The sequence below is a fragment of the Trachurus trachurus genome, assembly GCF_905171665.1.
Source record: "Trachurus trachurus genome assembly, chromosome: 19".
Taxonomy (NCBI): Eukaryota; Metazoa; Chordata; class Actinopteri; order Carangiformes; family Carangidae; genus Trachurus; species Trachurus trachurus.
Genome location: NC_139913.1, coordinates 9,146,944 through 9,173,932, shown reverse-complemented (window position 1 = coordinate 9,173,932; position 26,989 = coordinate 9,146,944). Strand labels below are relative to the sequence as shown.

At 41.0% G+C, this 26,989-nt stretch overlaps 1 protein-coding gene across 2 annotated transcripts; it reads right to left on the bottom strand.

Annotated features, from left to right (window-relative positions):
• On the bottom strand, positions 1 to 26,989 carry mta3 (metastasis associated 1 family, member 3; the record flags this gene model as incomplete). Of its 2 annotated transcripts, XM_083994923.1 has the most annotated exons (20): positions 26,949 to 26,989; positions 26,678 to 26,743; positions 24,298 to 24,365; positions 23,112 to 23,205; positions 18,325 to 18,451; positions 18,080 to 18,143; positions 17,297 to 17,414; positions 16,428 to 16,530; positions 14,982 to 15,081; positions 14,706 to 14,894; positions 13,496 to 13,570; positions 12,358 to 12,416; positions 12,110 to 12,231; positions 10,850 to 11,007; positions 9,374 to 9,596; positions 7,244 to 7,336; positions 6,911 to 7,072; positions 6,275 to 6,306; positions 6,052 to 6,170; positions 1 to 172 (listed from the first exon to the last, which is right to left on the bottom strand). In XM_083994923.1, exons 2-20 carry the CDS (start codon positions 26,703 to 26,705, stop codon positions 1 to 3), a joined length of 2,106 nt encoding a protein of 701 aa, XP_083851049.1. In that variant the 5' UTR covers positions 26,706 to 26,743; positions 26,949 to 26,989. The 2 variants fall into 2 exon arrangements, with proteins under 2 accessions (XP_083851049.1, XP_083851050.1); XM_083994924.1 differs by lacking the exons at positions 6,275 to 6,306; positions 26,949 to 26,989 and having other exon boundaries at positions 6,879 to 7,072; positions 26,678 to 26,910.

The window sequence follows — 26,989 nt, the reverse complement described above, 5'->3', positions numbered from 1 at the left end:
TCAGTCGTGGATGACGATGGGGCCTCGCATCCTCAGGCTGGGGTGAGGGTGTGGAGGGGCCAAGACCAGTCCCTGCGGAGGCCCCTGGGAGACCCTGCGTAGGGTGATCTGCTCGCAGGGCTGCCGGCAGGCGTGCCTCAACTGGGAGCGGGACAGCAGCCGCCTGGCCCTCCTGGGGGTGTGGGGACGAGACAGGACGTAAGTGCAGGAGAAAATACACACATGCAAAAGCTAATATCAGAAAATTTATCCAGACTGAAAGGTCATTGTAACCGCTGCAATATACTCAAGTTTAACGGGATAGTTCAACATTTTTGGCAAATTGGCCCATTGCCATAATCCCTATAGTGTTAGGAGTAGGTTTGTTACCTTTAATTGTCGGTGCAAGCTATTTTTAGAATGGCGGAGCAGAGCCGTGGGCTGCTCAGAGCTACAGTGCGCTACGGAGGCTAATGGGATTTTGGAGTTGTTTTCGAGGCAAATGCTGAGACTGCTTGCCGAAAAACTGCCCCCGACAGGAACGCGCATCAGCGGTTTTGCATGAATTTACCTTGAAAACAACTCTGTCTCGTAACGTTCTGTTATTATGTCATAGCGTGGTGAATGTGCAGGTCACAACTTGTCCACAAGAGCGTTTCGGAGTTGTTGGATTGTGTATTTGATGAGTTTGATGAGCAGCTCGCGGCTCTGCTCCGCCGTTCTAAAAACAGCTTGCACCGACAATTAAAGGTAACGAACCTACTGCTAACACTATAGGGATTATGACAATGGGCCAATTTGCCAAAATGTCGAACTATCCCTTTAAGTACTTATACTTCTACTCCACTGCAATCACATTATGCATTTATCTGACTGCTGTAGTTAGATTGACTATATCAGCTGCAACACTAATGCATTTCTTATTATCATTCAATAATATCAATTAACTTGAAACTTTCTGAATATTCAGTGCTTTTTAGTTTATTTATTTTGTTCTTCAAAAAAGCTATATTAATATTCCCAATTACTTGAGTTTGGGTTATTTCACTCGGCTGTTCAAACACAATCTGCTGAGAGAGATTATTTTTTTGTGTTGTTTGTTTATTTTTATGATCAAAAGCTCCACAGCAGCCACTAAATGGACGTGTGGTGATATTGTTTTAATTGGTCATATCAGTAGAGAGACAGTGGTTACATTTTAATTTGAGTCACAAACTATGCTGCGACTGTTCTGTATGCTGAATTATTGATGATGCACAAAATTATTCATTTCTGCAGGTCAGAAAAATGAAGTTTTTAAGTGTTTTAAAGGAAAAATTCAACATATTGGGATTTACTTAAAGGTCTAATAAACAAAAGTCATCTGGCCTCAAAAGATTACATTTTTAATAACATGTTATTTATTTTCCTAAAATACCATAGAACACCATATATATTGGGTGGTTAAGATGTGCTGGTGGATCAATTGTGTTATCAGTGGACATAGTCCAGGTGAGCTGTTTCCCCCTGATTGGCTTAAACTTCTTGTGTATTTGTTGTACAGTATTTTCAATAAAGTTTTTGTTTTTTCCCCCATAAGTGCCCTTTTGTAATTTGGGAAAGTTTTAGATTTGATTTACCTTCTCTTTAACCTTCAAGAAAATAGAAAAGAGAAGTTTGATTAGTTCAAACACATCACATTTCTTCATGATAGATGTTTTGAATGTGGCGTTTGAGTGCCCTGTATGTATAAAAACATTTAAATTAAATTTCATGACTGCATCTTTATGTCTGAGAAAGTCACAGTGCCTGAACCTGCGGCTAATCTTCGCCTTCATACATTATTTATTTGTAGCTGACTACAGGCTTGATGCATCTCCTACTTCTGGCTGCTTCTCATTACTGTGGCCATTCTGCAGTTTGGCTGCAGCAGCTTGCAGAGGAAAGAAAGAAAGAAGAAGAAGAAAAAAGTGGCAACACATAGAAATAATGATGAAACTGGCTGTGGGCTGTGGGTTTTAGGGGGCAGCTGATTTGTCATGGATATTATTGGTTGGACAAACAGTGCAGCCGAACTACTGGTGCTTAATCACTTGATTGCTTGGTTGTAGAAATGTCATTACTCAACGTTCAGTTCAGTTTTGTCTTTAGAAATATCTCCAAGGAGCAGTGTTTGTTTTCTTTGTTCGGCAGCTCTACTGTAATAAGCAACAGGCTTATATGAGGTGTGAAAGTGCAGAGGCTCAGCAGCAGTAACAGATGCATCGGAGACAGGAGGTGGAGAAACTAATAAAGAGAGAAGACTGTGAACTTCAAAGTCACTTCAAAATGATTAAATACAAGCAGAGAGGTTCAGTTTAAGGGCATCAAATTAAGGTTGGAGGCCCATGAGAAAGTAATTAGAAAGTCACTTTTTCTCATTTGAGAAGGATTCACCGAAGTACAACACGTATTGAGTGTCAGGACTGGTATCACTGAGACGTATCTCTGTTATGAGGTAAAAGAGGAAGCGTCAGGATTGGGCGCAGGGGGTTTGTCGGGGTCTCGGTCATAATTTGCAGACTGAGGAAGGAGGACGGCTCTTTTAGCAGCCACAGCCACTAAACACAAGACCACGGGGCTCAACGCTCCACTAATGGAATTCATTTGGAGACAAATGAATGCAAATGCAAGATACATAACCACAATGTACAGGTGATTATTCATTGTTCCCTTCAGGCGGTCAGGGAGAGCCCTTTCAGATTTAATGCACAGCATGGCCCTTCTGCACACGCACTCTCATTTTGTGCCTCTTTCACTGCCCTGATGTTTTTTTTTTTCTTGTATTGGGAACAGGAAAACACATCTATTCCCTCCAGAGCTGCACTGTTGATAACATCAGCACTAGTACAGAGCACTCATGGAGACTCTGTACATCATGTGCCTGAACATCCAAGTACAGTAAATGTGCACCTACATATACACGGCCACCCCATAATCTTCTACAGTGCCATCTATTGTATTTGCACTTGCCCGTACATACATATTTTCATTTTGAGTCAGAGCAGAAAATAAACCAGAGAGAGAAAGGGAACAGATTTTGCACTGATGGCACATAATCTAAAGCTCTGTTCTTTGTCTGTTCAGCTGCTCATCAGGAGGAAAGCAGGCTGTCTCCTTCTCTTTCTCTGTCTCTTTGTTCTGTCTGTGCCTAGTTGTATAGTATTAAGTATGTAGGAATACTGCATTACTATTTATGCGGTATCATCGGCCATAAGGACTCAAAAATAAAATCCTTTACCCTGCGGAAAAACCGCAACTGATGTATTACATATAACTTTATTCGATAATGAAAATGCATTGATAAGATAGCAAAGGCAATTTGCTTTTTTACATACATTTTGGAGTATAGCCCAGTAGCTTCAATCATAAAGCCCAAAAAACAAGATACATCTTAAAGTTGCCCTGACATTATTAAGATGAAAAAGCATTTTTTAACACATGTTCACTTTCTATTAATACAAATTACATTTCTAATGTTCTACTAATGTCTTAATGAAATCATTATTAGTGTTATTTAAATCAGTCGGTGTTAATTATCTAAGATGTTTACAACCACTGGTTTAAAATTGAAAGATATACCTGTTAGTTGATCAGTTCATTTGTTTTCTCATGTAAAATATGTTAACACTTAATAAAACTGTGACGGCTGTCTGTGTGAATTTGCTGTGTGAATTGGGTACTAACCAAATGTTTGCTGGTTTCTGGTACTTAAATGTCAGTACAGCGAAAATGGCAAGCTAGGGGAAAAAAAGAAGAAATAAATCAAACTCTAATACTTACATTAGTTATACAGTAGTTAATGGAGTCGTGTTTTATTTACATTTAAGCACCGGCAGGAATCTGTTAGTAATTTATTAGAACCTGATTCTTACAATTAAATAACCTAAACCTTAATCTGAGAAGTAACAACACGCTACAGTTGTTGATGATTATCTAAAAAGTGCACTTACCCCCTTGGAAACATTGTGGAGTAGAAGTATAAAGTAGCAAATTGTAAAAATAAAAAAAATTAAAATCTAAATCTGGATATATGCTACTGATATTCTTGGTCTCCAGATGTTTAATCTGACAGAGTGAAACATTGCAACATTTTTTCATGAATCGCCACAAAATTGGCCTCAGACATTTTTGTTTCCCAGAGAATTAACTGCGACAACTTGTTGATCCCACAACTCTTCCATGTGTAACCTGTGCTCAGACAAGTGTTAATCTGCCATCTCTGTCTGTTTCTGTCTCTACTCGTCTCCCTCGCCTCCTCCTTGAATAAGTGGGAGTGATCTCCTCTCTGCTCTGTGACACACTGCGCTCTTCATCACACTGAGAGAGCGAAAGAGGAGCATAAAGAGATGGAGAACGAGGGGGGGGAGGGGGAAAAAATGAAACATCCGAAAATCTCTCATTAGCAGCAGCAGCAGCAGCAGCATCAGCAGCAGCATCCTTTTTCAGAGCAGATCTATTAATGTCTTTTATTCAGAAATGCATTAATTGTCTCTGTGGGGGAAGAGTGAACGGCAGTATCATGTTACAGAGGAAGTACAGTACAGAATGATGATATCTTAGTCTCTCTCACACACATATTCACACACATACACAGCCATGTTGTCTTGGTGGATACTGGATAGTGAGTGATCCATACGAGTCCGGCCATGGTTAATGTGGTAATGATATTCCCACTCAGGCCCCAGCGCTGCCTGGCTCCTCTCTGGCCCATCTGTACCAGTTAGCTGCTCTAATTTTAGCCCCGGCAGTCCGAGGGCGGGCGGCTGTGAGGGCCGTGTGCCATGGCTCATTTAGACACAGGCTTAATGGAAGAACATATTTCTCTCTCACATACGGACATCATGCAAACTTTGACTCATTTACGTGCACGAGAGACCGTGTGTGTGTGGTTGTAGTGTCCATGTGTGTGAAAATAAAACAAGGACACAGATTTTGTGTTGCATAAAACACTAATACACGTGTTGATTCATGACTGTATTCAATCAGGTCTGCAGCAAGATGTGGTCAGAGCAGGAAAAACAGACAATGAATAGAAGTAATGTGTGTGTATATGTATGTAGGTCAGTGCTGGGCGTCTGTGTTGTCGTGTGGACAAGTCTCATCTTGTAACAACAAGAGATCTGATCACAGCAATGAGAAATAAACTCAATCCACGGAGGACAGCAGCTGTGACATCGGGGGAGAGATCTGGTGGGAATTTTTGCTCTGTAATTGTTTCATAAACCAAACTGGACGAATTAAAATGTGAAACCTGAAGATGGAAACTTTATCCTGAGGGGAGCACGATTGTCCGTGACAACGTTTTCAAGGCCAATGTTGCTAAGATGTCACAATAAACTCACTGACGATTGATTCGACTGTTTTGAAGATTTTAGCGTGTCTGTCTTCAGGGTTGTGGCTAATTTATCGAAACACTTTGGTGCATCAGAGATAAATTCTCTCGCAATGTTTTTTGTTTTATCTCACAAAATAAAAAGCCTGCATGAGAAACCTCCTCCAAAGTCGAGGGAATTCAATTCTGCTGAAATCTATCACATTTATTTGGCCGTGAAGTTTTCACATTTGCTCTTTCTACATTACATTTACGTAATACGTTTCTTATAAGATGCATTTTCTCCCCTCCTAGCAAAAACCTGTTATCGGTCTAGAAGTAAAGAACTGCTTGGAGGTGTTTTGATGGGAATAAACTTTTTCAAATCAATTTAAATCCAATTTGTACTTTGAAAATGATGTGTTGATCTGCAGGCTGCCACTCTCCTTCAACTCTGTGGGTCTGTGTGAATTCAAGCACAACAGACATGCACTGTGTTGTTTCTGTGTGTGTGTGTGTGTGTATGTGTATGAGCGTGCACTACACACAGCTGTGTGAAGTCAACGCGGGACAAAAATAACTCCCTGTCCTTTTTAGTCACAGCTCAGTTCCTCTTATCTGCTGTCGCTCAGCTCTCAGCATCACTTACTTGCTTTCCTTCTTCTCTCTCTCTCTCTCACACACATACACACATACACAGTCAGCCAATCAGAGGTCAGAGAAGGGTCACCTTTGCTTACCTGGTCTCCCGGGTGACGAGGAAGAAGCTGTCGTCGGGGGCATCGATCCAGTTTGGGCGTCTCTTACGGATCATCATTCCACCTCGGGTGTTTCCACTGCTGCTGCTGCGGCCGTTGTGCTGCACACAAAAAGACAATTAAATGATGATGTCATTACAATAATCAATAATCAATGAATCACTGATGCAGGATTTTATTTGTCACAAACAAACAGGACACCTACCAGGAGGGGTGCAGCTGTCGTACTTGGGTTCTCTGCAAAAGGAAAGCCGGAGCAGTGAGAGAAAGATGCAACGTATACATGAGGGAATCCGTCAATTGTGAATAGTATTGATTAGTTGATTGCTTTTCCTATTTACAAGTGGTGCAACAAATGACTGTGTTTCAATTTCAGTAAAAATAGTGAAGTTACCAATAAAAAACAAAGTGTCAGACTGAAGTTGAATCATCCAAATTATCCAAATGACCCCCATCTGCTGTTTCGTTTTCATTAGAATTAGTTGTCATTCTCTCCAACGAGCTAGTTTAGATAAGAAAATGGCAGAAAAGGTTATCAGCTCCGGGCGTATCTCCACTAATCTGATTTCATCAAGCAGAAATTATGACAAGAACATTAGATATCAACACTGTTTGGTCCCCAAGGTTCAATCACATTAGAGATAACTTAGTTAAAAGCAAGAGGGGAAGCATTTTCCAATCATTTTTTGGGGGGTGGGCAGGATTAAGCTCAGCAATAACAGTCTAATTGAAAAACAAGTCATGATTACTTTGGTGGAATTAGTTGGGCAAGTTTTTTTTTTCTTTCTTTCTTTCTCCTTCTTCTTTTATCTAAGGGAGGTGTGTGTCTGTGTGTGTCTACCTGAGCGCCTGTCCGGCTCAGCCCTGCTGTGGTGGTGGTAGCTGCGTTTTCCCAGCATGCCATGGGGGCCGTGCGGGAGAGAGGAGAGGAGCCGCCGCGGTGGAGGCGTCTGCAGGCCCGGGGTGCGGTGGGAGCGAGGGGCGTGGGCTGCCGGACGGGACTCTGGAAGAGACACCACACTGGAGCTGCATCAACTGGCTCCCATGGAAACCACCTGGATCATGTCTCATACTCATATTTCATTGATTTTTTTGTTGTTTACTTCTGAGTTTCAGTTTTTTTTTTCAGAGTAAAATTACACTGATTATGCAGAAAATGAGTGTATTGATTTACCTAGAAACTGCAGGACACTGGTCAGAGTGCTCCTTTGGGCGGCTCTGGTTTTGGGAAGGCGAGTCCCCTGCCCCTCTGACACCCTTAACATGTCTAAACCAAACACACACACACATTTTTACAAACAGTGCAGTGTTTCTCAGACTGCATAACCCCCACCCACCCACTCACCCCTCTACCCACCCCTCTTCTCCTTTCTGACTGACCACGAATACTAAACATTTATGCTGAGTCATGCATTTAAAAACAAAGTCAGTGTGTTAACTGGGCTCTGCAGAGTTTTATATCGAAGAGGACGGGGGAGGGAGGGGAAGGGGGAGGAGGGATCAGCTGCTTAGGATTGGAACAAGAGCGTTTTATGTAGGTGAAAATGGCGTCTTCTCCAATGAGGAGCAACATCACAAGATGCAGGAGCCGATGCACATGAACACATCATTCTCAGGTGGAAATAATAATAATACGGTGAATTGATTCCAAATGATTGGATGATGAATAATCTCCCCAACATGCAACATACAGTTTCCAGTACATGCTTACATGCACATAGAAAGAAAAAAACAAAAAAAAGTGTAAACACACATACATGAAATATGGAGGCGTTACAAATGAGAGCAGGCACTGGAGGTTGAGTCCATGCTGAGGGAGGGGAGGCGTGCCGCTGCGGTTTCCTCTGAGTGTGGTGGAGTTGATGGACAGATAATATGGACACATGAAGCACAAGGACTCGGAAGAGATGCTTTCAGGTGCGACTTTATTGGAGGTCTACGCTCACATTCACACAGTGATGAAAGAAAAGAGCCAAAAAAAAAAGTAAAAAAAGAAAGAAAAAGGAGGTAGAAGATGAGATGAGAATATTGCAACAGTTGTTAGAAGATGAAGGACGAGGAGGAAGAGGAAGAGGAGGAGGCACAGTGGAGGAGGAGTGGGGAGAAGGGTGGGCGCTCTGAATGGTAAATCCTAGCCGCAGGATTTACAAGACAGAAGAGGCAACAGGATGGAGTCTCATGAATATTTCATGGTCTGAACACAGGAGAACAGCTGAGTGGATGGTACGGTGAGAGGCCACAGTCCAGTAAATGACTTCTGGTGGCCCGAGCCTGATCTACAGTGGAGGAGGAGGAGGAAGAGGAAGAGGAGGGGGGGTGGGAGGAGGTGCAGCCAGCAGCAAAAAAAAGAAAAAGAAAAAGGCTAAAAGCAAAAAAAAAAAAAAGCAGCAGCTAGTTATTCCCACACGTCTTTACTTCAGCTTTAACCTCCCGTCTTTCAAGTTTTATCAGCTCGTTATCGATCCATTCATTTCTGTCTTAAAAACACACGATTGACAGCATGATGAGAAAAAATGAGTGCGCAAAAAGAAATAAGAAAAGAATAAAAATGTTGTCTTTTTTTGTTGTTTTAAAAAATAAAAAAAAATGGTGATGGCAAAACACAGTGAAGCTGAAGTTTCAGTATTTACAATAAACATTCGTAGGCCGAGACAACAACCGGTTCAGCCATGACAGCACAGAGTGGGCGACGCCTTCACCGCGGGCGCCGTGCAAAATAGAGCTTCTCTTAGTAAAATACATTTTCTCTACGTCTAAACTTTCAGCAAATATACGGCTCAGTCTCTTCTACTGGATCCTAGGACGTCTACTCGTTAATGACAGGAGCAAAAAATCAGTTGCTATTAAGAAGTGTGGGGTGTTTGTGTGGAATAAGCCGTGTTAGACCATTATTAAATCTCTGTGTGTAATTCAGGCTTTCAGTTCACAGTGACTAAAAAACTGTAACAGGTAGAAGAATGAAAAAAATTAAAAAACAAAAAACACGAATGAAAAGATGATCAAAACTCATAGTTATGAGGACAGGCAGTCTTTATTGGAAACAGGGGGGGGGAGAATACAAAAAACCAAAATAATAATAATAACAATAATAATAAAAACAGAAAGAGAGACAGACGGGGTGGGGGTGGGGGGGGCGGAGACGGGCAGAGATGGGGTTTGATGGTGGGGCAGTCAGGGTGAGAAGGGGTGGCGAGTGTGTGCATGTGTGTTGTCTGCGTATGTTGTGTCGTGTGTCTGCAGGTGTGTAGGTGTAGGTGTGTGTGTCCATGTGGCAGAAGTTAGGAGGAATTGAAAGAGCTCTTACACTCTGCCTTTATGGCCCCACAGTTAATGGGGACAAAGGGCCGGCGCGCAGCACGGCGCAGCCTGATGATGTCACGGCACATGTGCCGGGCCAGCTTGGTGAGGCGGGTGGCCTGCAGCAGGAAAGCCTGCTTGGTCTTCATGGAGGACTTGGGGCTGCCGCTGTTTCTCATGGGCATCATGTGGTTGGACTGGCGAGGAGCGTGACCTCGTGAACGAGACTCCTGGGTGAGAGAGGGAGGCAGAGAGAGGGAGAGAGAAGGACACTGAGTGCACTGATGGCAGATGATGATTAAAAAAAACATTTCAGCTACAACTGTTGATCTTTTAGTCGTGAATATATAATAATAATATCAGATCCAGAGTGAAGTTTTCAGTCATGGCAAAAGGATTAAAAGAGGCGATTTTCCGCTCCATTAGTCTTCAAGTCACGATGTGTCAAAGACTCTTGAAGCAAAACAAAGTAATGGGTTCAGTTAGCAGTGAAATGTCGGCAATAAATCTTACTTTCACAAAGATTAACCGAGTGTTGATTCCACTTTACGCGCATTTTTATAGGCTTTAGGTTTCGTTCTCTGTTTTATGTTTGAAGTGAAAGGTGAGTGTGAAGCTGTTTGTCACCGAGGAAACTGCAGCCTCCAAACTGGTCATAAAGTAAAATATAATAAAAATAAAAAACCACGTCTCCAAAACAAAACATCATCATCTGTGTGAGGCAGGACTCATAGGAGGCTGTTAAATTAAGCTGCAGTCGATAAAGTGGTGCATGAGTGTCCATCGTGGAGCGGCAGGAAGTGCTCAGGTGTCATTATTAACATTAGTAATGGCTCGAGCTCCATTTGTGATAGCTTACTGCTGATGTGCATTAAAGCTCACAGACAGTCGGAGAAGAGCCACTTCAATTAAAAACAGAGCAGCCGTGTAGGTTATTAGTTACAACTGTGTTTTTTTCCCCTGTCAAAATAAGAGCTTGAAATGTTCGTTCAACCCACAACCAGAGATTTAGGTCTCTGTATTACTTCCTCTACGGAAAAATCTGTTATCAAAAATAGATTCTTGTGAATTTATTTGCATAATTTCCTTACATATGTTATTATTGTGCTTTACTATTTGTGTTATACTTGTATTTAACTTCCCATATGTGTGATTGGAAAAAGGATAAACTAGTAACAGAAGGCAACGGTGCAGCCTGAAGACATTAAGGCATCATCATCATCATCAGTTTGCATCCTGCTTTTTAAAAAACTCTTTATTAAAAGTCTAGGGTCTGTGAATCTGTTAACAGCTAATGTGAATTATTGATGTTTGATGGCTCAAAACATCACTTACGGAGCTAAGACGGGGAATTTAGAGAGTAGTTGTGTGGCTCTTGTTTTGTGATTACCTCCTCTGCACAACATCTGAACACGTGAACGTGCTCCCGCCCCGACTCGGACACATTTATGTTTCATGTCTGCGTTGTTCTGACTGAGCTTACATTGCTGACGGGAGTCGGGGAGGTCCTCTCCTCTGGGGCTTCGGCTCTGCTTGGCATCTTCAGGCCGCCGTACTTCTTCCAGTACATCCAGCAGGACACGCACAGACGGCACTGCATGTTCGGAGGCCCCCATGAGTACCACTGGGCCGACTGCATGGCTGTTAATGTACGAAATGCATCAATGCTTGTTAGAGGCAGCGAAGGAGAAGACTATGTCTCAAGACACTCAGCATATTGATCTTTTTTTTTCCACTGTCTCGCTAAATCACTTTATCAATATCCATAATCAAGGAGGAGTCGCAGTGGATGCTTCTTTATTGACTGATGAGTAGTAACCATGAACTAACAAATATCCAAGAAGCAGAATAAAGAAAAATGAGAGGAGTTGTTATTGTGGCAATTGTGTTAATTTTGATTCAGTTCCACAATTTAGTTTTTCCATCAAAACCTCATTTCTGTTTGCTGCTTTACTTTAAAAAAAAAAAGATAAATAAATAAATAAAACAGTGACCACTTATCATCCGTCATCCATTCTTACATATTTTATCGATCACATCCACTTTGCTCAAAAGTTGAGTTGTTGCAGTTCAGCTTTAACCAATACAAAATATACAAAAGATTTTCTGTTGCTGCTTTACAATGAAAACTTTCTACTTGCATGAGGCTTTAACTTTGAAGCAGCTTAATTTCTTTGCAGCTATAATCAACTAACAACAGACCGCTTTCTTCTATCAGAAATAGTCAATCAACTATTAAACATTTAAGTCTTTTATAAAGCAAAGAATGTGTTATTAGCTCCTCGAATGTGAGAATTTGTTGTTGATCCGTTTTATCTTGTTGTATTCTATGTATTTTGGATTGTTGGTCAAACATTAAAGCAATTTGATGCGATGAATACTTTCACCATTATCCAACATTACGAAAGTCATCAACAAACTTTTCGCTTCACCTCAAGTAACACAATCACTCCAAACTTTTGGTATTGAGGGAATATTGCTAAAGCATCTCTAGTTCTAATAAACCAATTTTAATTCAGAATCAGCTTTATATCTGAGCCAACCCAGAGCGACTAACCAAGACAGAGGCTCATCACTGAAGTTAGTTAACAGCTGTCTAGATAAATAATCTGATAAGCAGTGATGGTGAAAATTAAAGGAAAGCGTTTCCTCAGCTTAATTTATTTCCCTTTTATTTCTAAATTGCCCTGGTAATTTAAATTTCATTCACGCACACACATACACACACACACTTAAAACTCACTATAACAACTCTCGCAGGCTCTGCCGCCGCCTGCTGCTGCATGGTAGGACCCGGGACCCGCACCGTTCACCGTCGCCATTTTGCCATTGGTCATTGAGATCTGGTTGGGGTTGGGTTTGTTACTGTGAAGAGATTTTAAAAAAATACATCAGCACTATATCTCCTTTGATCCGGAAATGCATTTCACAGCATGATGCAGATGTCTATACTGTATCTGAAGACTGAAAATGTGAAATGAGGCGACTTACTATGTGGGGATATAAACCTGCTTCAGTTTGCTCTCTGCCTCTGCTGCCTTCAGTCTCTTCTGCTCAGAGGAAAAACAAACAGATGGAAAGAATCATTAAAACCAAAACAAATCAAGTGTTTGACAAGAAAAAAAAAATGTTGATGGTGTGACACCTTTTAAAAAATCGGTGCTAACAGGCAGCCGGGGAAACGGGACCGCACAGTCATTAGATGTGTTGATCGATGCAGATCAAAAAAAAAAAAAAAAAGGTGTTGCTTCCCTTCCTCCTGACATGATAGTTTGCACATCTGGATTAAATGAGAGTTCATGTGCCGACAGCTGTGTCAGATATTTGTCTAATGCTAGTATCAATATTGTCTACTCTGCAACCACATTAACTCAACAACTCTCCATTTCTAAACCTCTCCTGCACCGATATTCCCTTCACTTCGGTTTACGGCGCTCCTCAGGGGGCGTGCTGCCAATTTTACACATGGTCAATATTTTCTATTTCTCACGGGGAGAACGACTCGGTCTGTAAACAGCTGTATAATCATCTCTATGGCTCCGGAGGAAGGGAAGGGAGCTCTCTAAGGTCTTCAATTAAAGTATCCCAAACTTTTCATGAATGGAGGTTGCAGTTTTGTTTCTTTTTATGTTAATGTAATGAAACAAAAACAGTGACGGCAATAAACAACCAGCACTTTGTATGTAGACTGTGTATAACAACTCCTGGTGACATCATTAATCAATCTAATCAATCAATTAGCAGCACCTGGACTTGGATACATGGCAGGAAGTTGGTGGAGCATTAACCAATTAAAAAATAATTAGTTAATTTAAATTAATTGAAGAAGAATCGGCACATGGCTTTGATTTGTGAAGTTTTGAGGCTGCAAACTAAACTCAATTTACTTTATATAGCTGGCAAAATATATGATATCATATATCATAATATTTGTAATAAAATTCAAGATCATTTTCTACCTTTATACCTTGTGGAGAATTTTGGAGGAGCTGAATTCAGTGCTTTCACCCCAAGAAGAACGTTAAAACTAGAACTCTGCTAGTAAAGATGTCAGACTGTCTACACTGCAGATGAAAGCCGAAGAGAAATACTGAATTTTAATATTTTAAAAGGACTGAAATGGCCTCACCTGTTGCACGTATCTGTCTGTGGTCTTCCACATGTAGTAGTACTCTATGATACTGGTCAGAGACTTCCATGGCAGCTTCACAAGAAGAAAGAATGAAGACGTTTGGGTGAGGAGGGGGGAGACACAGAGTAAATTAATGATATTAATATCTCATGTTCTTGCCATCTGGGTGAGAACGTCTTCATGCATATTCATGAGCGAGAGGCATCGTGACCACAGAGTCTGAGAGCTACCAGCTTTGCTTGGTGCCGAGCCTCAGACGACAACACACACACACTCTCTCACACAGACACACACACACAGTGATTCACACATTTAATAAGTATTCATGAGCACCTGGCGCCACCGCTTACGCCCATATCCTGCCTTTTATTGTACAGAAAAGGTGGATGACAAGAAGGAAAACTCAAAAGAATCAAATAGTCACTCCCTGCAGGTTTGAGAGGCGGGCGGTTGTTAAAATTTGGTAATTTCGTCCTTCACAGAGCAGAGTCTGTGTTGATCCCAAATTCATGTCAATTACAACAGATTCCCATTGTGATGTGGCTGTCGCTGCAGGGCGGGGAAGTAACTTAAGTCCACAGAAAGTTAAACTCAAATCTCTCCTGCTGCATAATCACACGTCGGCACAAAAAGCATGCTAAGTGAGTTTCAAGCCGAGAGAGTCAAGGATTTTACTAAAATACATCTCAAAAACACAGCAGTTTCTTATAATTGACCACATACTGACAGTTGTTTTTGACTGGTGGGAGCATGAGGAGCAGTGATTTGAGAACATTTTTAATATCTTACAACAATTTCACCAACTGCTGCTCTTGTTTATGAAAAACTATTAACACAGCATCTAGAGTCCAGTTTGACATGACATCGCCAATTTCCTAGCATTCATTATTGCCTGCGTAAAAGTATAAAGACAAAGTATTAAATGAATGGAGCCAAAAATGATTATTATCGGAAGAGTTCTTGGTTGTAAACATGAGGCTTTCATTATTCATATGCAGAAATAAAGCTGGAAAAAATCAGAAATACTTCCAAGGATGACAGCAACCTTTCAACAGAACAACAGACTTCGAATAACAAACAGATATTGAAGTTGTTTTTTTTACTGAGGACAAATGACCTCACAAATTCCAGATGTTGCGGACTAAAAAAAGCCAGAATGAGAGCACAGGTTTAAAACAAAAAAACAAACAAAAGAAAACAGACTTACAAAGTCTTGTCGGATGTCGTTGAAGTCTTTTCCGTATTTCTCTAGCGCCTCCTCGAACATGGCGGCTTCTGAGGCGCTCCACTCCTCCATCTCATCCCTGCAGAGCACTGGACCGCCTGCTGGGACCAGTACACTCAGCGCACTGGACAGGTCGTAATTATGGCGATGCAGCGTGTCCATCGCATGGAACTGCAACCAAGATGGTGGTTATCACCTGTCATGTATGTCATGGTGTGTGTGTCTGTGTATGTGTGTGTGTCTGTGTCTTAAACTCACCAGTGTGATATCTCGTGAGGCTGCAGCTGCACTCATGTGTAAGCTTGGTTGTCTGACTGAGCTGCTGCAGTCCAACGCTCGAGCAAAGGTCCCCACCGCCCTGAATAATAAAACACACAAAGAAAATGCATATAAATCACTAAATTAATCTAAAGTGATGAAACCTGCCTCACTACGAGCCATCCGTCAAATATCAATAATGTGCAGTTATTAATTTTCTCATCATATTTTGCATTATCATACACAAACAGGAGATAGTTATGGAGCTGAATATCTCATGATCTTTCTGTTTGGTTGATGCAGACAGGAGGCGGTGTTGTCAGGGCTAGGAATGGGCATTTTGAGTAATTTTCTAACCAAGTAACCCAACCTGTTCTTACTCGAGTAACCGATTACTTTAATAAAAATAGAATGACTCATAAATCAGGTGGTTAATAAGAGTAGAGATTAGAGTTAAAGCAGATATCAGCTTCACGGCCGTTTCGGCTAATGCTGCGTTCAAGGCAGGCTTTTGAAACCGTAAGTTACAGCTTCAAGTCACAACTACGACTTGGTAGCGTTCCAGGTAACCCGTAGCTCGTGTTTTTACCATCCTGTTGTCTGTGAAAGTTCCCTATAACGGCCACTCGTAACTTCCGACCCGTGAACTCGTACCAGATCGAACTGGTATGACTTCACAGGAAGGAAAAACACAAAGTACGAGTTTCTTTGAACGCACCATGAGTTAGCAGCCCCCGCCCTTGTCAGGCATCAATTGGTCCTCGTGCTACGTCACCACATTCACGCGCATCTCTTGGCTGCACACACAGCCCTTCATGCCGTTCTCTCTCCTCATTGGATAACACTTGTATCCCACAAGGAAAATTTTCTCCTCGGGTTACAGCAGAGCAGAGTGACGGAGAGACTCGTGTTTAGGCTGAAATACTTCATGTAAGTGATTGCTGACGGAAAATAGGACTATTTAGGACTTATATTAACAAAAACATTCCACTGATATCTGCTTTAAAGATGCACATATGGGGCATATGTGCATCTTTATGTTGGGGTATAAATGCACTCTGTCAGACAGACAGAGCGCATTTATGCTGCGGCTGCCTCAGAGGGGAAAACCTTTTTTTTTTTTTTTCAGTCATTAGCGGTGCTTATTTATTAGTCCTCACTACATTTTGGCGACTACGCTCCTCTGCCTCACATCGTCTCAGGAAATAACTGGGAAGGTTTTTACACAGCAAAAAACCATGTTGTTCAATGTTAAACACTAACGAAAACCGGAACCATGGCATGATTATGTAGTTTGATCCAACGCTAGACTGTTCTCCAACATGCCATATTTTTAATCCTAGGTTAACCGGGTAATAATTCGTAACCGATTAGAAGATTGCCTACTCGTGCAACCATGCACACGCCTTGTCTGCACCGGTGTTGGAGGTGAAAAGGGTGATTTACCGTGCAACCACTAGGAATTGGTCTATCTGTTTGTTGGTGAGCGGACACTCTGGATCCCACAGCTTCTCTTCTAGCTTCGACTGGTCCCTGTCGTCTGCCTCACCTGCAGGACACAGAGGCGGCAGCTCAGAGACAGTAAAAGTACAGCACAGTAGAAGAAATTGATTTATAACCTCTGGAAAATTTGCTACAAGTCAAGTTCCTGATTACAAAGTCCATGAAACTGCCTGGGAGTCGTCCACTTACTGCTGTATGACATCTCACATTTCATGATTGACTGTTGTTGTGGAGCAGTGGCTGAGATTTATCTTGATCAAAGTTTAATCTGCTGTAAACGTATTTATTTCATCCAACACATTCATCTCAACTGAGTTGGTTTTGAAGCTCCATCTAAATAAATACATCAACTCATTTCTCATCTTTACACATTAACACTTCTACAGGAAACTCTGAGAAACTTCTACAGCTTTCGATAACATTAGCGAAGAGAAAATCAATTTCTCCACACATACTGTCAGGTCGTTGTTTATCAAGTCAACTGGAAGAAGGCACATTTATGAAAACTTTCAGGCTGCATATGTGAAAGAAGCTTAAATATTATCATTATTCATGCTGACACACTCAGCTTGTACAAACTTGAACACAGATTTAGCACAGGTGGTGTTTTCTCTATAAATCCCACATATGCTTACACCAGGAAACAACAGCCACCTTTCCCCGCTGTGACCCTCCGAGATGATAATGTGTTGGTTAGAGATGGAAAAACAAAGCTTTGACACTGATGAAAATAACAAAGCCTGTGGGTGTTATTTGAACAAATCAAATGCAGAGTGAATCTGCTCAGGTGCGGTTCTGACTGACTGACTGACCCTCTTGTAGCATTTCGGGTACGTCTGCTTGAAAGCGCGGCCCCACTCTGATCTCTCCTTTGTCGGCCAACAGGGTCTTCTGTGTCGGGTCGTACACCAGCGAGTAGAAGAAGGTATCCTGGAGAGAACAACACAACAATTACCGAGACGTCCAGCCGGCTTCCGCTTTTTAAGAATGCCAAACTCATCTTATATCTTCAACAATTTAACCAGAACCTTGAATCTGTTTTTTTTTTTTCCTGAAACCCAGAGTTGCTGTTCAACAGAACAACCCCCTGGTGTGACAGCAACCACAGTGCGAGGTGAAATAAATACAAGAATCTTTAGAAAGCACCGAAGAACAGCTGCAACCTTTATTTTTATTGCCTTACAGCTGAAATAATTAGGCTCTTACTGTAATTACTTTCTCCAGTTCCTGTTTCTCAAAAATGCAGATTTGCTGCTTTCTGTCATTGAAAAAGAGAGCTCGCTCTCAATTGACCTTCCCTGAATAAATAAAGGAGAAATGAAATGTCTCTTATATAATGATCAGTTCCTGTTTTACTTTGCAACTAATATGACACCATAATGTGTTTATATATTTTTATAACTTTTTTCGTATATTAACTGTACATAATGATTAATTGATCTTCTAATGAGTCAGTAGGTTCCAGCACCGGAATCAAACTTTGATGTCTGACGTGTGTGGAGGTATTTTAGATATGACTAGATGACTGCGGTAAACAAACAACAACAAACACCAGTGGGAGATGACAAATCAAGTTTCTCTTTCCTCCAACTCACCTCTTTGTCAAGGTACGAGAGAACGGCTTCAGTCTCATTCAATAACGCAACGCTGCACTTTCCCCTGATAGAGAAAGAGAAAGAGAAAAGGGACAAACACCATGTAAAGACACACAACGCAGGAAGTGAGCAGTGTTTGATAAGCATCTTCAAGGCTGGATGAGTGACTAACCATGAGCACTGCCTGAACATTGATTAGCTGTAGTGTGTGTGTCTGTGTGTGTGTGTGTGTGTGTGTGGAGTACCTGATGTGTGTCGCAGGTAAACTCTCATACTGCCGGGAGAGGAAGAGCTCTCTGTGGCGAAGCTGGTGTTTCTGTTTTTCTGTTAGGTCTGTCTCTGTCGGGCTCTCCTTCTCCTCTTCCAACTCCTCTGCAAATGCACAGAAAAATTACTTCAAAATGACAAATTAAAAAAAAAATGGAGGAAGAAATACGACAACGGTCTTAAATTACCGAGCTGCAGATTTAAGTCACACATGGCTTGAGCCAAATTCACCTATTCATCTCGCAGATTTCATAAAGAATATCTCATAACTGTGTCTTCGGATGAAAGTTAAATAAAATTTAAAAGAAAAAGTCTCTCAAGGACTTTGCAATCACAAACTACCACTGCGCTGCCATCTATTCAAGAAACCCAGTTCATTTTGTGGAGGACTGTTACTAGAAATGTAATTTTAAAGACAGTGTTCATATAAATACTGTATTAGCTGAGTCGGCGGGAAACGCCAGGCAGCAGATGAACATTTTAAATCACTGGGACACGGTGCAGGCTTATAGACGATTAAAGATTATCTGCCATTGGAAATGTATCTATTATTACAGCAGATGTTCCCACGAGGCAGCTCTGGGCCCTCAGGTACAGCTTCACATCCCCGTTGCAAAAAAACCTGCGCTCGAGGGGCGAGTTTAGCTCAGTAGGAAGAGCAGGGGCAATAGTCCTTATCGCAGCTAACCCCAGTTCAATTCTACCGGTGGCCCATTGCTGCATGTCATTCCCCCTCTCTCTGCCTCTTCATTTCCTGTCTCTCTACAGTTGTCCTATCATTAAAAGTAGGGGTGTAGCTGTACACACAAGTCACGGTTCGGTACGTTACCTCGGTTCGGTACAACAGACACTAATTGTATGTAAAACTAAAAACAATCTTCTGTTATAAAAGAAAAAAATAATAATAAAACAAGTGCATGAGTGTTATAATACCATTCATTAATTCTAGAGAAAAATAACTTGCACTTTACAACTGGCAACTATTATTAAAAAAAAAACAAGAAACTAATCAATCAATGTTGGTTTACACAGTTAATTTAGGCTAAATGTCAATTGCTCTGGTGATGTTTTTGGTCTGTGTTCATCTTTTTAATTAATATTCACTTAGACGTATTCGTCGTATGACTGTGTGCACCGAACCATGACCCCCATACCGTGACAGCACGGGACGAATACAAATACCGTTAGACCCTGAATTAAAAGGCATTAAAAAAAAAGCCCCAAAATTAGATTTGAAAAACACCAAGGCAGCTCTGTTTTGACAGAAATGCCTTTATTTTATAAACATGAGGACCTCAACCCTGAAGAGGGCTCATTTGCGCTGAAACGCATTGGTCTTTGTTTTTTAACATTTTATATATTTGTACCTGGCCATAAGCACCTGCTGTTTCAGTTTTTCACTCTAAGATCTACGCAGCGCTTCACCCAAAAGAAGCCCAAAGAATTACTTTTTGTTTTTTTTAATCCTGTGCTCCATGTCGCCATTTGTCACACGGTCGAACAATGTTGGAAACTCGCCCTCTGAAGTTTTCATTGCTGCAACTGTCCAGCTGTGCAGAGGTGAGAAATTAACCAGGGTTTGAACTTCTCTTGCTCTGAACAACCAAACACAACTATACTCTGACCGTCAGCCGGGGGGGGGGGGGCACAGTCAAATGGGCGCAGTTATATCAAGTTATAACACGTGTCCCTGTCCTCTCTCTATCTTTGTCCACCAGAGTAGCTGTTGGCAACGACCACAGTTTTGAACACTTTCATTTCCGGTGCTCAAGACCGGGGTTGACTTCAGATTAACCACTTGGTCTGATATGAAGACAAAAGTGTCCGTGGCTGTTTTCAAACCGAGCATCACAGAAAAAGGAAAGAGGAGATAGTCAGACACATTGTGAAACTTTGCACACTTTCCTTGAAGGGTGTTGCAATCGTTTGTACACACTACCCTCTGAACCACAGGCCAGTGATGGTGTGAAGGGGGAGTGTTTAAAAAAAAAAAAAGGTTCAGACATTATGTCCAGGCTACATCCAGCACTGAAAAACTGATATATCAACTATCATTGTTGAGCACTTCAGCTGCAGCACACTGACCCTTTGACGCACCACCAACTCTGTCAATGTTCATATAATTTGTGATTAAAAACGCTCTTGTTTCCAATCTACAAACACGTTAGAAAATATATAACATTCACATTCGCCGGTGTATGATATCTACGTCTATATTACACTCTGGGTTGGGATCGGATACGTGAATATCAATCGACTTGGTGATCACCGCTGCTGATTGCGCTCAAAAATGGGCTCCGCATCTTCCTAAACACATCTAGGCTATTACTGACTCTGGTTATGAGCGGCTCACAGGAAGCCATCGTAGCCAGATCATTTCTCTGTTCATTAAACACACCTTCTTAGAGCAAGTTCACTTCCACCGGCAAAATACCCAATATGCATAATACTGGATTTATTTATAGAAAGTAAATAACACATCTAAGCATTTCTAAACCAGAAAGTTGAGCAGACGTTTTTTGGTGCATCTCCAACATATCACCACCAAAAAGATACTCCAAGGTTTTTTTTTCCACGTGTGTTTGTGATGTTTTCACACACAACACAACAGGGGTGAGACTTTTTTTCTTATCTAAAGTCATAATTCAATCCCTCCGTTGAATACATTTCCAAAAGTCTGTCCTGTGTTTATCATAATTCAACAAAAGCTTTTCAAAAAGAGAGCAGGTGAGTCCAGTCAAACACATTTTAACAACAACATTATAAACAATACATATAGTATAGAAACTAGAGGTAATAAATGTTAGGACTTATATATAATATATAATCCATTCTTCTGTATTGTGTTGGGGAGGCAGCAGCAGATGCCTTCAAAAGTAAAAAAACAAAAAAAAACATATAAAGGCAATGAGGGAAATGTGTTTTTTTGGACATTTGGATGAACTGACCACTGACCTCCCACGGAGATAATGTCTGGCTTAGAGCTGTGTGAATTTGGGCTGCGATAATTAATCAGCATGAAAGACAAAACACAGGCTCATTTTCCTGACACGGCTCCAGAAACTCCACTAGTGAAATATTCACCCTGATGTAGAAATAAAGATCCACAGCAACACCCTTACATCTTTCCCATCTCAGCCAATACCGGTTGTTTGGTAACACACACACACAGATGTTTTCAGTTTTGGCTCCTATAAACCCCAACACATTCAGTTTTATTTCTGTAAATCAATTTCACTAGCTGACTGTGTTTTTCCCCTGAACTAGTCTTAGGTCATAAACTGTGTGATTTTTTTTTTTTTTTACAATGTGGTAAGCACAGTTAAATTTTATTGTTGTTGCTGCTGACCAGCTGGTAGACGACAGGCACCCGGTGTGCTGTGATCGATGCATATACGTCCCTGAATGTGGTACAGGTTATAGTGTTATTATAGCACATATGGTTGCTTCGTGTTTACACAGTTTACCTAAATTAGCAGAACTGGTTTTTACACAAACAATCTGACCACACACACAGTAAGTAAGAAGAGCCGTATTTAAACCTCGCTATACAGTATATTCCTGTCTTTCCTGTCTCACTCATGAGAACATCACCAGCCAGTCTTCGCTGCCGCCGATTCCTCGTCCTAATCGCTCTAACTCATAAAAACTATGACTTGAATTTTTTTTTTTTTTTTGTATCTTCACAGGAACCAACGCTTTGTTTTATTGTGACCGAAGTAACAAAGTGAAACATCACTGGGAGCGAGTCGACTGCTTCCCACACAGAACTTCTGTTGTTGTGGTAACAAGACCTTCCCTCCCCTCCATCTTCATACGCATACGTACATACTCACACTCCCGATTCTTCCCTTCGCAGTAAATAAGCAATTGAGAAATTAATGTGCTATATAAAAAATATGAACGGCAACACATTTTATTCAAGTCACACTGGAGAAGCTATTTATGTTCCAGTGGCACCATCTCCATAAATGCTCTGATTAAATGGCTGCACTCTGGAGCCATGGCCGCCATTAAAGGTTGAAAAAAAAAATCTATTGATAGTAAATGTTATTGTACAAAGGAAATGCAAAGAGGAAACGTTGCTGGAAATGTCTGCTTGAATGACATGCAACAGAAGCCCATAATTACATTTCTCTCTCCATATGAATGGTCAACAACAACAGCACAACCACAACCATGGCTGAAAACCCTTCAGTTTCACATTGGTGCCAAAACGTCCAATAAGCCGTTCATAGCTCAATTATTTTACAGATTCCCACTTCTCAATCTTAAGGATTTGCGGCTTCATGATGGTGTAAACACATGTCTGAACATCTGCAATTATCTGCTGATGAAGGACTTAGGTGTGACTGAAAATAATCAGCTATCAGCAGAGCAAGATGTGCATATTTCTTCTCAAAATACTGAATTGTTCACAGCAAAAATACATGAAAACACAAAAAAAAATGTTTTAAAAATCACTATCAAATGATTTTTTCCTCCCAGACCACAAGGTGACATGCCTTTATAGTCCAATCAACAGTCCATAACCCAAAGACAATCATTTTACAATGAAGTGAAAAAGAAAAAGCCAATTATCACATTCAGGGTGATGAGAAGTTACTTAAAAGTAAACTTTCCTCAATTACTTCTCTGTTATTTGACTCATCGGTGCTCAACTTCACACTTGTGTTCAATGCAGATTCATCAGAGTTTTTAAAGAAACCCCATTGTCTTTTACAGCAACTTGATGACAAAAAAGTCTGAATGTGTGATGACTCACTTGCGTGTTTGTCTGCGAGCTGAATGAGGCTGTGGGAGATGTCTCTCCTTCTGTAGAAACAAACCACCTTGGCCTCCACGTTCCCGCTGGCCGTCTGAAACACAGAGAGAGAGAGAGGAGAGGTCCAGGTTGGACTGAGAAAGAGGTGACAGCATCTTCCTGCACAGACCCCTAATTTCCCACGAGACCTGGCTAATTTGCGTGCCCGCGAAGCGTTTGCTGCTATGACAGGCTGACCGAGGCAGCGACGGCAACTTATGATCAGATGATTGATTGATTGTCTCACTGTATAATTAGTCCGACAGGCTTAAAGACTCAGCCGGTATTAAATGCACTGACTGAAGGGAGAGTGAATGAATGGCTTGAGAAAACTGCCTTCCTTTTTAGGGGGTTGTTGGTGCAGTAAAAGCAGATTTATGTTGTAACAATGTTCATCTGATGGGTGTTGGGAGGAAAAAAAACAGGAACAATAGTGTCACCACGAGGTACAGCCACAAAAATGTCCAAAATGAACTTATATATGCTGCACTGATACTGCAGGAAGTTCCTGTTATTTCACCCACCACCTTTATCACTTAGGATAGTTAAAATATCTTCTCTCTATACATTATAATATACTGGCTCAGTGTGTGTGTGTTTTTTTTTCAGGCCGACACTGACTTGATCTGACATTTTCCCACCCACACCACCTTCTGATGGCATGCAGTTTCTCGGTAACTCGGCGCAAATGCAACACAGGAAAAGCTTGTGTGGTATTTAAACGCTGTGTGTTACTTTTGGCTTTTTCTCAACTAACATAAGAGACACACTTTGTTGAGAACACAGGCAACGTTACAACTTTGACAAGAGGAAATATCTCAGCCAGCATCACACTGTGTTTTCAGTTTGGTAATAAACATTTTGCATCTGTAGTCGTGAAATGTCCGTTAGGATAATCACCCCTGCCCACACATAACACACGCCTACAGGTGTGTCCTGCAATACAAACAGCATTTATAAAACTTGGGAACACCTGTCTCATCTAATCAGATTACAAACAAACAGTTTTCGTTACTAAATGAGAACACACACACAAACAACTGCAAAGAGAGGGGGTGGATGCAGAACAGAGAGGAATCCTTGTTATTCACCCTGAGGCATAAAGAAGCATAATTACACAAGAAATGACACACAAACACTTCAGTACCTTGTTGAGTTCTTCTATCCGGCGGATCAGGTAAGGGTTACTGGAGGAGTTCTCAAAGAATACGTAATCTGCAAAGAAAGAAAAAAAAAAACACGGATTACTTCACTGTATTAAATGACTGTACGACTAAATGATGCCATAGGCCTATGTGAAAATAACATAGGCAAATGCACAACTAGAAACATATGCAAATGTGTAAAATAATGTGACTATCAGATCCGCAGACCACTATCCAACTGTAATTTTAACATGCAAACGCCACGGAGAACATCCAACTCCAAGTTAAACAAATCAACGTACAGGCGAATGTGTGTGCTGCAAGGTTTTCTACGGCCCAAGACAGTTCCCATACTGTCTTGATTTTTGTAACGTAAATACTTTAAGGACAGGACCACAGTGAAGTCATGATAGTTGACTTTCCACTGCACCTCCACAGAATCTAACGGGGGAAAAAACATGACTTCACCTTGCCTGAGGAAGGAGAAATCCAGCCTGGTTCAATTGCACTTGGGCAGAATATAAAGGCAACTTTGAAAAAACTTCAGGCCATGAAATGTTGCCTTTAAGTGCTGCCAGATAATGTTGTAATTACTAACTTCCAGGCACAAAAACAACCCAGTGAAGACGTAAATATATCAGAGTTGTCAAAGTGTGACTTTCAGTTGCACTCAGTACATATAAATATTACTGTTATCTGTCTCTGGAGTCACAGTTTGTTAATCCCCTTAGTTGTAAATATAATGGATTATAGTCGTGACAGGTATATTCTCTCTCTTTGATCTGGCAGTGAAGAAGTAGTTGAGCAACAGCTGAAATGCTTAGTCACTTAATTGGCAAACATTAAAGTTAACGGCTAACTGTTTTTATTTTAAGATTAAGTTCTTATGTTGGTAATTTTTTAAAGCAGAAATAGCAAATCAATGGTGAATATTTTGATTCCAACTTGGCAAATGAGTCTAAATTGTCTTAATAATTTCGATATTTAATCGCATAAATCATGACATTTATACATAAAATCCATTCTGTGAAGTTGTGATGGGCTATTTATCACAGACTAAAAAATAATCAATGGAGGAAAAATAATTTGTAGACACAGGAGTTTCTTTAAATCCAACATTTAAAATAAGTTCTTGTTTAATCACAATTTAATATCACTTTTTAACAGGAAGAAAACTACAATGCACCAATATTTTTTAAAAAGTTTGAGGAGCTGGAGTTTACAGAGGGCACCTGAAGGCAGCAGGAGCTCTGCACTAAAAAGGTGAGTTATCTGGACAAGTTACTAAAAACTCATGTTGTGATAAAAGTGTTACCAAATAACATCCTCACCTGGGCAAAAGAGGCATATTTGTTTACGTTACACGTCAAACATCGATGCTAATTTTAAAGGCTCTGAATTAAAAAGGGTGTTTTGTTTGTATCAGTGGTGTAGTATAATTTGTTGTAGTGGGGGTATAACTGCTTTTCAGGTAGGTAACACTGTCCATACCTGCATCACATAGAGACTAATAGTTAGATAGTTTTACTGTAGTGGGTAGATACTGAAATATTAATGGCTTTTCAGTGGGTATGCTGAGTATCACACAGACTACACCACTGGGTTTTTAATCCTGCCGACGAAACGACGCCATGAAACGAGACAATAATAATTTGATGTTGAATTCCATTACACTGCTAACAAGCTAACTAGCGAGCTAACCAGCTAACTAGCCCCTGGAGCCAATTTGCTAATTAACTGCGCTTAGGCACTGGGCATCTAATATTACCACGATGGGAGAGATGCTTTGCTAAAATAGTGTTTAAAAAATTTAATTAATTAATAAACCAGCGCCGGAGTCGCAATTATGGTAAATGAGTGAAGCTAATGTTAGCTACATAAGCTAAATAAGGTGCTCGTACTAAATGGCTGCATGCCAGAAGAGGCAAATACAAAGGCAGCCTCAGACTACCCGAGGTAACGATTTAACCCACATGTCTGGCCCGACAAGTCCCAATGTGAGTCGGTTTTACATTATCCATTGTCTAAATGTGCAAAAAACCCAACTGAAAACCAGCTGGAAAAATGTTTACATAGTGAGCTAGCCTGTGTTAGCACGCTGGCGGCTAGTTGGTGCTGCTGCTGCTGTTGCTGCTGCTGCTGTGGCCACGACAGACGAGCGAGGCCTGACCCATTTTGGATCCCAAAATATTTAGAAATCCTCACCTTTTTTTGGTCCAACTTAACGCAGCTGAAGTCGCCGTGGCACGGCCGTACTTCAACATTAAACACAAACGAGCTCAGAAAACGCTGCATTTTCCACGGAGGGGTGGAGGTGAGGGATGCTAATAAACTGGAGAGGTTTCTGTTTGATAAGAAAAAGATCCACATTGACATACATACCTCCGACCCGGTACATGTTGGCCGCCATTTCTGCCCTCCCGGAGTGTTAACGACGTAAACCATAAACTACGAGGAATAGAATAAATTAATAATAATTAAAAAAAACAAAAAACAAAAACAATAAAACTCAATATCTTAAAATAGGTGCGGTAAAGTGTGACCGTCGAGACTCCGGATGTGCACCCAATTGGGAGAATTTTTTTTTGTCAATTCAACCCCCCCTCCCCTCCTGATACGATTCACAGTACCCTTTACAATACAGTGAACTCACGGCAGCCAAAAGAAGTCGGATCAACCAGAAAAACCACTGCC